Genomic DNA, 13,671 nt, shown 5'->3' with positions numbered 1-13,671 from the left:
TATCCTAGCATGCTCCTCAATTAGTCCAATTTATGTAGCAAGGCCTGGATTCACCTTCAAAGCAGAGAAGCAAACAGTCGGGTTTCTATTGATTTGGCCCTGCTTTTCCTCTGAGCCATTGATTCAATCTCTGGCACTATTTGCTGCTCCGGCCAGAGGGATGGCGTTATTGCTTTGCTCTGCTGTACGGCGTCTGATTCCAGCCTTGCCAGGCAGAAATATAAGGCCACCAGAGGTAGAGGAGAGTGAAGTAATGAAAACAAGAGCCCCCCCCCGCCCAACTGTCTAGCACCTCTTCTTCCCTTTTTTCAAAGCGAGGGAACAGATTTGTCCCGTAATGAAGGTTTCACCGCGGAAACGAGAGCGGTCGAGGGGTCAGCCAGGTTCCGGGAGAGGGGCTCTTATCCGGGTCTGGCGTACCCGCACAGCCACTGGAGATGACAGTGCCCCAGCCCCAGTGTTTGACCCCTCAGATTGATTTATCGTAATCAACTGTAGAGCGGGAGGAATCCGGAGGATGCCTCAGTCGTGAGGAAAGGCACCTTGGGACCGCGCAGACAATCACGAGACTCTCCATCAATTTACACATGACAGGAAGCAAAGACAGAGGGGTGCTGAGGCTGAGAGGGGAGGAGGCTGAAGGGGTGAACAAGGTGGGAACGGAGAGATGAATGGGTATATCTCTGCGTGGGTGTGGGTGGGTGGGTGCTGATAGTGGGGTGTAGGACGGAAGGTCCCTGAGGCCAAGCCAGTTAATTAGCTTTGTGAGAAAACAATCGCACTAACAAGGCAAACAAACTTATAAGACGACTCCCATTATCCCTTCCAATTCTCCCAGGGCCAGGGCCAAAGTGGCAGCTGGAGAGACAGGTCTTCTTCAACCACAGACCAGGGTTTAGGCTTGGAATGCTAATCTGGTGGAATAAACGTGGATTTAAATGTGTGGGGAATCGTACAACGCTAAGAGGAGAATCCTATTCATGGCTCAAAATACATTTTTTAAGGGATAGACTTATCTTTTAAGCAAAATTGGAAAGGTAACCATGGTGTCCATTACAACATTGCCACAATGATATGTTCACTTGGGATCATGTAGATTGGTATTCGGAACTCTCGGTGAACATTGGTGTCAAAAATGGGAAGGCAAGATGGCGCCATCAAAGACATCCCAAGTGTGCTTCGGACAAATGGAGGGTACAGGGGAACAGTAGAACCCCAATACGAAGTGGCCAATAGATCGTGAAGCAGGCGTACAAAGGCGGACTTGTAGAGCCATTTTCAGTCAACGGAAGTCACAAGCAGCTCCATATACATTGATGTGTTAGTGCGCATTTGTATGAACCTGTTCGTACGAATGGTTTTCTTACCATATTTTTCAGCTAGGTAGAACACTTTCTGAAGTGAAATGGCACTGGGATTCATCTGTCAATGTGAGTTTTTGGAATGGAATTTCCGATCTTTTTAGCTTTCTTATGTAGCTTGAGAAACAACAGCACTCTGCCATGGTTCTGTTGCCAAAAGGTGCGATTACAGACTATGAAGGTGCCTATAAGCTAAAGTGTAGTGTAGTAGCAAGTACGATGATGCGCTCAAGGACAAAGTTATTCCTGTCATATTTTCTTTTTTTTACTCGGTTTCTCCAGCCCTAACATTCTCCTCCATCCCACATGCTCACTATCCGCACCATGTGTCCCTAACTTGGTCTCCAACCTGTTTTACAAGAGCCGTCCCTCTAATATACCTGTTTCCTTCCAGACACTCTCAGAGGGAAAGAAACAGTGGAAATCAGCAGAAAGAGTAAAAAGGCTGCAGCAGCGACGGTGACAGCTCTAACAACTCTCTGCCGTGCCACCAGTGAAAACACTTTGTAGAAGATGCTGTGTAAATAAAGTTGTTTACAACCGACGGAACTGCCCCCTTAAACTTAACGACTGAAACCACGGAGGCACGATCCGACTCCGAGAAGTTGAGCATGTTTCCTAAAAACATGACAGTCGACAAAAAGGAACCCGGTTGGCTTCCATCGTGAAATAGTTCTAATCTCCTCCAAAACGCAGCGTAGTTGTTTTGGCAAGGATCATTCATATGTGAGACACAAAGGCAAATGATTTCACAAGAACCCTTTCTCACTTCCTTCAGGCATGACTGCACCACTAGCTTTATGTCACTGGTGTAAAGTACACGGCGGTGATAAAAATGAGCTCTGTGCATAAAGCAGCATCTGCCCACGCAATCTGCGCCTCACTGAGTGGCCGGTCTTCGAGCAGCAACTGGAACACATTCCTTCCTCCTACTGGCAAGTCGACAGATTGAATCCGACTCTGCATAAATTCCAAAAGAAGGGAGGAAATCACCACTTAGGAGTCAAATGACAGCAGACATTGTAATTTGTGCATTGATACGTTCGCCCGTGAATCAAACACAGCCATACCGTAAACATTCATAAAGTCATCACGGCTTTAACGTGCACATGAGATCACGAGACGTAACAGGCAGCCGGCGTCACAACACATGTAGCGTAGTAGCATTAGCATACGGGCCCACGGGATGATATGTCACGCTGAACGTAAAGGGGCCACGGCGGCTAGTGGGAGCAGATGCAGTCCTCCAGGGGCGCGGTTGGCACCAAACTGCTCGCGTTGGCCAACGTCCACGTTCTCCCACTAGCACAGAGCTGCGGGAGCTGCTTTTAATATGGCTTTAAGACTCATTGAACAGTGGGGAACCCGGAGATCCAATTTAATACAGGCCAGCTGCCCAACTGGCCCGCTCACTGTTTGCCATCCCGTATTAGCAAGCAGTGCCAGCAAGTCGGATGCTTCTGCGTGTGCTCATGTATAAGCACAGCAGAGCGAAAATAATGTACAAGAAAACACACACAAAAAAAGTGGCCCGACAGCTCACTCAGCTGTCGCCAGACAAAACCAACCCCTTCAAAGAGAAACACGTGTACGTGAGTGACCGAAAAGAACCAGCGACCTGCTACCTTAACCTCAAACTGCCACCCGAAAAACCACCGGCTGACCCTTGAGGCTGCCGCGGCCATGAACGTGAGGGTGACATTGCAATGGATGGAGTGCAGTTTTCAGAGTTGTGGCAAAGTTTTTTAATATTCCAGTAACTGCCGTCCTGTGTGTGCGCGCGTCTGGTGTGTGTAAATTAATGATGCGCCGTGTCTTACGGGAAAGTCACATCCTAATGATGGATTGTTGATTAAATAGAGATCCTCCTGCTCATCCCAGGCCCATGCTTTGTTATTAGCCTGCTTATAAATGGATCATACCCAGCAGCCTCTTCACTCTCCCTCTGTCATTCCATTAGATATGCAGCCGTGTCACTCCATCAATAAAGTGAGCCAGACTGGGAATTGCTGTTTACAAGAGTGCTCACGCGGATCAGCCAGACGACTCTCAGTTTATGTCTGATTCCAGACCAAGAGACAGATAAAGCACTTGGACTTTTCAGTTGATCTGTCGCCTCTCTGGAGGGTAGTTTTTTTTCTTTGATATTATAACACTGTAATTATGTTTATTGAAATTTATTGATGTGTTAAAGTTATATGGACGTTTAATGTGGATATTAAATGACTTAACAACTATTTAACTTCAAGATTTGAATGTCATTTATCAATTAATGAGCCTATTTGTTGTTGGCAACTAATAAAAGTGCGTGATAAGGTACAGCCAGACGCATTTTGTGACCGACATGATCTCAGGTTCTTGACAAATACATCACAACAGCTGTCTTTTTGGTCAATTGATAAACACAAATTTACACTCCACTTCCGCTTTTGAAAATGCTTATACTTTCAGGAACTGTTGTTTTTTTTCGATGTACTAAAATCTTGCAATGTTGGACAGTTGAATACTGTATTGTTGCGATGGGTAGATGAGGTTTCATGAAACAGTGTCCTGATTTTCAGAGGCCACCAGATGGCACTGTCTCCGGTAAAATGTTCATTCCATGAAACCTCACACCATTTCTAAACCAAGAGCCCCACTAGTCGGCCTCTGAAAATTAGAACATTGTTTCATCAATCCAGAGATACTGTTTCATGATACCTCATCACTGCTGTATTGACATTTTAAGTTTCCTATATTGATTTTTAATCAATAAATACTTCACGTCTCGATAGAAACGTCGATGTCCACAAGAAGTGCACACACTTAAGCAAAAAAGAAAAGTACATGTGAAACCACAAAGAGTCATTTTGGATTCAAGGATGATTTATTGACATTCCTGTTCAGTAGGAATAAAGTGGACTGAAGCCATTGATGACAGCAAAATAGTAGCAATAACCACTTTACAAGTTGCATGAAATCGTAATAAAAAAAAGAGAATTACCGTATGATGGGCGACACATATTGCGTGGCACCCCTGTGAGCTCAACATAACACCGATGTAGCATTAGTATTCACAAGCAATTTGTCATTTTCAACAAATATATTTGTGTTTCTAATGACAAGAAACGAGAAAAAGAAGTGAAAAATGGATGTGCGTTTGGACCAAGCAGTCTGTCCGAATTACCTCACCAACACGCTCAAGTGAATGGCTGAATCCAAAAGCCAAAAGTGCAACATTTCCTCCGCAATGTACCAGAATTGGGCATCATAAAAGAAGCTGCCCAACAGGACACATCCTTCCCGGTTTTATTTATCATTACTGGTTGATGTTTTTGTGCTTCCTTCCGTAAACTTTCTAAGCTTTTCACACTCTGCTACAGCATATGTGTGTGTTTGTGTGTGAATAAGAAGTGGGTACACTCTTTGCCAAAAGGCATTTCCTAATTTACAACCTGGCAATCCTCAGCACGGAGGAAGCGCGCCATCCAGAGATGCATAAATCTCTGTAACACAGAGGTTATTGCTCTTTTTATGTTGAAATTCTGCTTGCCTTCGAATGTTACAAACAATGTTTACTTTAACAACACAATCTGTTCTACACAACTGCCATTTGTTTTATGGACTATATACATTTCAGAGCAACTGACAGACAGGAAGAGATATCGCTGGGCATAATGAACCGTCTCTTTCGCCAATAATCTACCCAGTGACATCAGTGCCATTTTTAGGAGGGGGAAAAGTGAATTATGTAAAATGCCCGGCAGTATTTCTCCCTTCATATTGCCCTGGTAAATCATTAGTGAGTATCATTGAGATGGGTGCTACAAACAATGCTCCATAAACAACGGTGTGTGAGTGATTTAACATGCACTAACTTTCTTGGTCGTTGCTGGCCTATGCCTGGAACAATTGCTTGATCTTTGCAAGAAATATTTGTTTTCCCAAGCAGCTGGAAGGTTTCTCTCAGAGCAAGTACAAAAATAAAAGGGCAAAAAACCTTCACATGAAACTTCATCAACCCTTTAATATTGTGTCATGAAACCTCATCTTCCCACCACCAGTGAAAACTAGTATAGTTGAAGTCAATTTTATAAAGTACACTTGAGTAGTAGGAAGTATACAGACAGTGTACTCATTTTATATCTCTTCAAACTGGAACACTTTAAGTAAACTTTCAAGTATTCAGTAAGTATACAACTAGTGTACTAGGTATAAGCTTCTTATCCACACTTCAGTTATTCATTGTATATTAAAAGATCACATTATTTACAGGTGAAAATGCTATAAAAGTGTTAACCATGTGCACCATCCAATGGAGCATACAGTCACCTTCCAGACATATACAGCTGGTGATGTGCTTATAGTCAACTACCATATATATCATTTGGTTGCCGGCAGAGGGCCACACTTGAATTAGTTGTCTCGCAATTCAATGAGAGCACAAACTGTCAAATGACAACAAAATACCAGAGCAAAAGTAAAGTTTACTTCTGGATCGCCTCAATAATATGCTTGAAATCCCTAAGAAGGAAGTATTCTTGAAGTTAATTTTATTAGGCATACTTGAGTATACGTCAGTGTGTTACTTTCAAAAGTAAGTTCCAGTATACTTCCTCAGTTTTTGTATAAAATAAGTGCACTCATCGTACATTTCAATAAACTACTTTTCACAAAGGGCCCTGGTGAACATCAGCATCTTTACAAACTATGTCCGGTGAAAAATGTGTTGTCAGCACTGGATGTTGTGTTTGTAAAGCAGGACAAGGAAAAGGGCTCAGAGAACAGAAGGATAAGGGTTACAGGGTGGGTTAGTGGGAGGGTAGGTTAAAGGCCAGTAATGGGGTCAGTCTCAAAGGTGAGGACCATAATCCATCAGTACCTTTTCCTCCCACATAAGGCGCACACAGCCTTGTGAGGAGCACCCATCCGTACGCCTGAGATTACAGACACAGATCTAAAGATGGTCACATGTATCTCAGGAAACCAAACCTTGTTATGGAGTAAATTGGAGAAAAACAGCCGGCACAAAGAACTGTTTCAATAAAGTTGACCAGGAAGGTCAAACTGCAAAGTAGCAGTGGGAAATATCCAGGGAAGTCGGTGTGTGTGACACGACCATTACCACTCATGTTGGATGAAAATACAGATCCATTTGTAGAAACTATTTGCCAGAATATACTTAATAAATCAGAGATTTTATGCGGAAGGATCATGAAGATTCTTGGTCCTTTCTTTCACTCATTTGGGGGGGACCATGTTCCAGGGAGAAAAATTTCATGTTTACATATTGATGATCTTGGTGTGAACCACAGTGAAATGTTTGTTGGAGTGTATCTCAAGTAGCTAAGTTGGGAATGAAATAAAGAGGCTGAAACAGGTTTTATTTGGGGTTAGTTTCATGAAGTTAAGAACTGGTCACCTTGCTGAGGATGTTCTTCAGCCAATGGGAAACTGAGGACACTGTGGGAAATACCACACAAGGTCCCTGCATGGTGCAATCTGGGGTCCCAGGACAAGGCGGATAAACAAGAACTCTCACACATATTACACTAGAGTGAAGTTGCGGAGGGTTGAGGTAGTGAAAAGCGATTTCCAAGAATTAGGATCCAGAGTAATGGAGCTCAAGGGAGTTGAAGAAGAGAATGCAGTCAGGGTGGAGACAAGCTCAACAGGACTATTGATAGACCTGCCGTGTTAGGTGTTTTAGAGACAAAGAGATAGAAGTGGCAAGGATTAAGATACTGAATTTTACGAGGTAGAACAAGATCAAATGTGAGTATATGAGAGAAGCTGGGGCTGCCATACTAGTTGTTTAGGCACATCAAGAGGCAAAAGAGTGGGCAGAGGTGCTGAGGAAAGGAAGAAGAGGAAGCCAACTAACGGAGGACAGGTGTGACAAGGGACGACAACCAAGAAAGGTTAAAATGGAGAAGGCTGGCTGATGTGGCAGAACTTCTTTTCAGTTCATATTCTTGCAAAGTGACCTCTTCTCAAGGACATTTTGTGCTTAACAATGCTATTTTTCTGTGTTAAATCAGAAAAAATAGTCTTTTTTTTTTTTCAAAATACTGTTTCAACAGCACTGAATTGTGACAAAACGATAAACAATGTACTTCAGGTCATGAGAGTCAGTCAAGGTACAATCCTCAAAGGTAGCTGGTCCAATAAAAACGCCCAAACTACAAGCTTTCTCTTGAAGTCCCATTGTTGGTTTGTTTTTGTGGGAAGAAAAATGGCTCTCTTACTTTTCTTTCTATTAAGCATCTGCGTGCTGTTGTCGTTGCTCTTCCCTCTGGAGTGCTGCATCACCCTTTAGTGCTCTGAAGTTTCCTGTTTATGCACCAGGAGCCCCGGAGGTGCCAGCTGGAAAGGCCGGAACATCCCAAGCTGTCAGGAGCAGCTTGTTCTTAAGCCCCTGAAACCAAAAGTGTTCACAGTCATCTGCATGCTAGCGCTAAGCTAATGTTGCACTATTGGCGTTGTTTGTTTTCTCAGGGACCTCAACACCCAAAAGTCAATGGAGGTGCCACAAACTGTGGGAGTTTAAACAGAATATTTGATAAGGAACTAGTTGGATTGCGTCCATTCCTTTAATAGAGAATTAAACAGAATAAACTAAGCTGCAGTGCTGTTGGAATTATTCATGTATTCTGCCACATAGCTGAAAGGACGTGTAGGCATTGAGTCTTGGCTGGCCTTAAAGTGAGAGGAATGAGAGCTTTAAACCTCCGGCCAGGTTCTGCCTGGAACAAGGCAATCTCCATCGCTCACAGAGCCTGCATTTTTAATGAGAACATCTGCTCCGGTGGCCCTTTGGTGGAAGCCAGGCTTGCTTAAATCACACAGTCGAGCCCCACAAGTCCCTCGCAGTGGGAACTGCTCAGCCCAGCGATCAGACGGAGCTGACCACTTTGCATTAGAGGAGAGCGCCGAGCTGGCACGGGGACACGGAGGAGAGGTGAAGAGGACGCGGCGGTGGATATATGTCACGCAAAAAAAAACTCACCGCTGAAAATAGATGGAAGGCGAGTGAGCCGGGGAGCAGACGTGTAGGGTGGGAGGTCATGTCAGCTGCTGGTGAGGCTACGTTTGACACAAAAGCAGAGGCCTTTCAACACAGCCATCACAGTGCCCTGAAACATCCTGACGTGTGCCGCCGCTACAGTTTCAATGAACTACAGGAGCCAAAGAAGCGAGTTTGACTTGGAATAATTCAGCACTTGGGTTGCAACCACTGGCTACAATGTGTTACCCATGAACATCACACTTGAAAGCTACGGTTCACATACGATTATGGTACATTTTTCACCAATACTTTCTGCTCTGTACATGTAATGCCACTTCCATATCGTACTGTGTGTGTATAAAGGACGAAATGGCGTAACGTACTTGGCTATCATCATTCCTTTTGCCTTTAATGTGCCGCAGCTTGTGCCGCACGCTTGGTTCAGAACTGAAACACAAAGCATGTTTGGAGAAAACAACGCATGTTTTGATGACTCTGGAACACTGGTGACATCACTGGCGAGACCAAGAGTGAATTCCATTTCCTACCTAAATCCTCAATATTTAACCCACGAACACAATTCTTAGTCTTAACCCTCAACCTCATCCCTCAAAAAGACATGACTGATGCGTGACTGATGTGTGACAACTTAAATGCAGATACGTCCTCAGACTGTGGGGAGCAGCGTTACGTGGCACTCAGTCTCTCAATTCAGAGGAAGAAGAACACTGGCAAAACATGGTCAAATAAAAGTAAACGTGATGCGATAAGGAAGTAAAGAATCCATAAAATGGTCTCAGATATTACACTGGTTTTCAAGGTATTGTTTGCTTTCTATTGGCTGAAAATACGCAAAGCATTATGGGTATTCTTCAATGCCTAATGCACTTGCCGGCATATCTTAAAATTGAGGATGTTTCCTCAGTCTTGCTACCCAACTTCCTGAGCACCAGGGCAGCCCTTGCACTCCGCGGTGGTGTGCTTTTTTTAGATTGAGGATTAAGCAAGGAATTGGAATTCACCCTAAGACCCAAACCTTAAGACATGGAGGTCATTTTGTTGATTTGATGCGGCGTTTAAAAGTCTCAAATCTAGTCTCAAATCTATTCAATGGCTGCCAGTCTCCACATTTAAACATGGGATTTAGAGCTCAGGAAAGTCCCCAGTTGTTCAGTGACATACAGGTTTCACTGGAAAGGAGCCCAGCATTCCGCAGTGGGAGTCTTGGGATGAACATTTTAGAAAGCCAGCCTCACTCAGGATGGATAAGACGGGCTCGATACATATATTAAAAACAGTGCTGTGACCTTAATGTTACATCACAAGTTGTGTTTAAATAGTGAATGAGAACAGACCCACAGCAGCGCCACTCAACAGCGTGAAACATGAGCCTGGGCTGTGTGACCAGACTTCTAGCCTCTGGTTGAACCTCCAGCGAGACCCACCTCTTCCGCCACCAGAACCAATTGGATCTCAGCCATAATTAAACCTGAAAGTTGCACCGAGTCGCTTTTGAAAAACATCCTCTCCGCCTCTCCTTTTCACTCCGAGCGGCGACGCGGCTTCTTAAGTGCGCCTCAGACACGAGGGGGTGTGGAGTCCATCTGAGACTTGCCCTCCCTCCCTGACAGTGAGTGTTCTAGTCATTGCCCTCCTCTCTCCCTCCACTGCATTATCTTATCTGATTTCTCTCAAACGCGCAGACATACTGGAGACTGCGGTGTCATATAACATGCCTCCGTATGACTTGTGGTTGCGACATGAGATATGCCACGGCACACATCGTGCCACCGGTAGCATCAGAGCTGCCTGGAGACCTGACAGCTTCATTGTTATTAAGCGTACACAAGACAGCCAGGCACATCAGCGCTGCGGAAAACCACTGTAATTACGCTGTAAATCAAACCAATCTCCGGCCGAGCTCCCGCCAATTTATCCGCAGTCCTGGATTTAATGTGAGCAGGGATGTTCGTCCGCCTCGCGACTTCCGCACACCTCACAAACAAATAAGTAACAAGTGCTGGCATCTGAAGCGCATGAATAATGGCTGCTGCTCAGGCATTCTCCATCTTTTCCGCCAAAAGATGGCTTTCCCAGCGTGGGATCATAAAGTGGCAGTGAAACTGTAGCCTGCCATCAGAGTACAGCGCTATTAAATAATCCACAGTCTTTTTAGTGGCCTGTGGGGACGACATGGTGGATGGTATAAACATTAGAGTCGGGAACAACCCTCCAGTAAGGCTTTTTTATTCTTTGGAAACAGGTGTGATCTTTGCCTCGCCGCTTGCAAACAATTGAAAGAAGTAATGGGAGACATCACGCTTGGAACGGTGCTACAGGCTCAACTACACATCCAAATAGCAGTGTCAGTGAAGGTATTGGGAAGGAATTGTTCAGTCGTCTTGAAATAAATGCAGCACGGAATGGTTCTGTTGGTCATGTAGTTTCAGTATGTTGGACTTAGTGTTGGAGTCAAGATCACACCAACCGAGACCAAGATGTTATCGACAAGACAAGACATTTGGAGGTCAAGACCAAGACGATAGTCTAAAACTGATCCACAATTGAGCTCCAGTGCATGCAGGCACACTTTGGTTTACCAGTCAGGTCTCTGCTGAAACAAAAAGCACCAGTCTGACAAACTGTTTTCAGAAACTTAGGAATTTGTTAGGAACAAAAATGTGAACAAAACTGAACAAAAAGCCAGAATCCTTTTACCAGTTATGACTCGTGAATAAAGTCCAGCCAGTCTGAGACCAAATACAAAGAGCAAGACCCTAAAAAACTCATCTCCATGTTCGACTTCTCACAGGAAATCTTGAAATGAGGCAAATACCTGTTAAAATATGTTTTACATCTGTGCCGTGTCCTGTCAAAATAAATCTTGTTTGAAGATTTTGGAACAAACTCTTCACACAGACATTTATTGCACTTGTTCTGGGGCTGTTTAAAGCTTCGATCCAAGAAAAATCATCTTAAAACCTAAAATGTTCTTCTATTTTATGCTCAAATTTAATACATTATACTCTTTTCTGGGCTGTCAAAAGTTACATTTTAAGTAATGCCGACTTAAAACCCGCATTTTGTATTTGTTTATTTACTTATTTTGCTGATTTTATGAGTCACTGATGCATCTCATTTCTTGATATGCCAATCTTTAGTCAAGTGAAATTATCCAGCTGCATGAACAGATAATTTCATTTGTTTTTAGCACATATTTAGTCACAGTTTTATCTTGTTTTTGGATGTGCCTGTTTTGGGGGGGGCATTAACACAAGGTGGCTGTGAAAACATGCTGTATTTTCCAAAATTTTACGTCAATATTGCTGAACGTCATCGGCATTGTGTGTAGTTGTCGAAGGTTACTTCAAACAGTACCAAAGACACAGTGTCTGACTCTTTTTGTTTTTCAAGTGACGCTGTTGCCAACACATTTTAACTGTCCGTCTTTCCTGAACAGACACATTAACTAGCTGCTTCCTGTCAAACGCTTCACAGCTGGAGTTAATATTAATCCAGCCACCTATTCTTCAACAGGGTTTAATCTGGGGTCATCTGAATAGAAAGAGCAGAAAGTGGAGGTCAGCAGATGCAAGGGAATGTGGGAGTACAGGAGTAACCAGCCAGAGAAAGAGACTCCCTGATGGCGGTCGGCCCAAACATCTGACAAGAAGTCCGTGAAAATATTTTACCCAGCCTTGTTTTACTTTGTAGAAGACTTTCATCATCGCCTCAGACAGACGTGTACATCCACGATTCTTATTATCTTATCTCGCGCCGCATCTCCCCGCGCAACGCCACGAATCTGCTGCCTGCAGGCTGCTTGTGATACATTCATGAGGCTGGAGAGGAGACGCACACACATCCAAACAGCCAGAGATTAAAAGGAAAAACAACTGAAGAGTCGGAGGGACAGACAGCGAGTGTTTTCTGGCCAAACAATACGGGTGTCAGAGTCTGCCGGCATGTGGGGTGGGTGTCTCGGGGCTGACAGGCCCGTAACGCAGAGATCCAGCGGACCAGTAACTTTTCAAATTACAATGTCGCTCCGTGCATATTAATCACAGCAAGATAGATGAGTATTATGGCCTGAGGGTGTTTGAGCTGTTTGGCTACTGGCGAATATACATTAACCGCCTCACTGTGGAGAAGTGTTGACCTAGAACTGCTTCTTTTCTTTTGGTGAAACCTCATTGGTCGCCAGGAGTGAGACATTTGAATGAAATGCAGAAACACTCCACGTCTTTGTGGAGTCGAGATGCGGCCCTTGCGTTGCCTCTGGTTTCCTCCCACAGTAGAAAAAACTAGAGAGGTTCAGTGAAAGCTCAAAATAGTTACGACAGTGCGACAAAGTGAGCGGTTGTCGGTCTATATTTGTGTAACAAGCAGCGGAATAGAAGGATGGTTATGGATAAAATCATCAATTTCACTGTGTATTTTGTGTTTTAAAGTCTTTATTTATTGCATCAATTCAAACAAAAGTCTTTATTTATTGCATCAATTCAAACAACAGCAATTACTGGAGTGTTGTTTTGAGTTATGGCACTAACTCGTATTGACTTTCTGGGCTTTCACACTACACACATTACTTTTTTTTAAAAAGTACTTGTTGGTTCCAATAACATTTAAATTGACTCACCTTCCTGTTTCACTTTTAATGAGCTTTCTCACAAGCCAGAGCAGCATCCTCACCGCTCAGCGAGAAACTCCATCAATAACAGACTGAATGCCAAGAAATTTGCAAAAAAAAAAATGATACTTTAAATATTTTGCATCTGTATATCAGGGGGCGTTTATTGGAAAAACACACAGACGCTCCGGGCTGTTCTAAATTAGCTGACTCGCACTTCAAAAACACTTTAACTATTAATTTTCACAAACAACTTTCGAGTCGTTCGAATTAAATACGGTTTTAAATTCCTGTTTGTTCGTCATCACTCATTTTTGTCAGCGCACGCGGCGAAGACGGGGAAGCGAGCACCTTCAGGGACGCCGCGTATGTGTGCACGCCTTTTTTTTATGAGGCGCCACTTCCCCCTCTGAAATGCGCGTTAATGATGTATCAGTCAAAACTCCTACACAAGTTGACAGCCTAGTGAATTTTTAATAATGCGTACGGCTGCCACGATTCTGTACATCACCATTAGCGCTAATGACTGAGAGTGCAAGGAGGATGAAACCTGCTGGAAACGTTAGCTGTCGACTTCATCAGGTGCCAGATTAAGCACCACTTACACGGGCAGCTAAAGGTGCATATTCATTCCAGATATGATTACCACTGGTATGTTTTGCATATCAAAGCTACTTTCATTTAGTAAATGT

The 13,671-nt window shown here is 43.7% G+C and overlaps 1 protein-coding gene across 3 annotated transcripts in view; it reads right to left on the bottom strand.

Annotated features, from left to right (window-relative positions):
* cmpk2 (cytidine monophosphate (UMP-CMP) kinase 2, mitochondrial) overlaps positions 1–13,671 on the bottom strand; it is a 79,456-nt gene that overhangs the window by 48,888 nt on the left and 16,897 nt on the right. The window contains exon 5 of one of the 3 annotated variants that reach the window (XM_053845705.1): positions 3,954–7,758. The exons of the other annotated variants lie outside the window; for them this stretch is intronic. Within the exon in view, the coding sequence (XP_053701680.1) occupies positions 7,734–7,758 (25 nt within the window). The 3' untranslated portion in view covers positions 3,954–7,733. Of the gene's footprint in view, positions 1–3,953; positions 7,759–13,671 lie in introns of those variants that run through there. 3 annotated transcript variants of the gene reach the window in all.

The sequence above is a fragment of the Synchiropus splendidus genome, chromosome 16, assembly GCF_027744825.2.
Source record: "Synchiropus splendidus isolate RoL2022-P1 chromosome 16, RoL_Sspl_1.0, whole genome shotgun sequence".
NCBI lineage: Eukaryota > Metazoa > Chordata > Actinopteri > Syngnathiformes > Callionymidae > Synchiropus > Synchiropus splendidus.
This window is presented reverse-complemented; position numbering and strand designations above follow the sequence as displayed.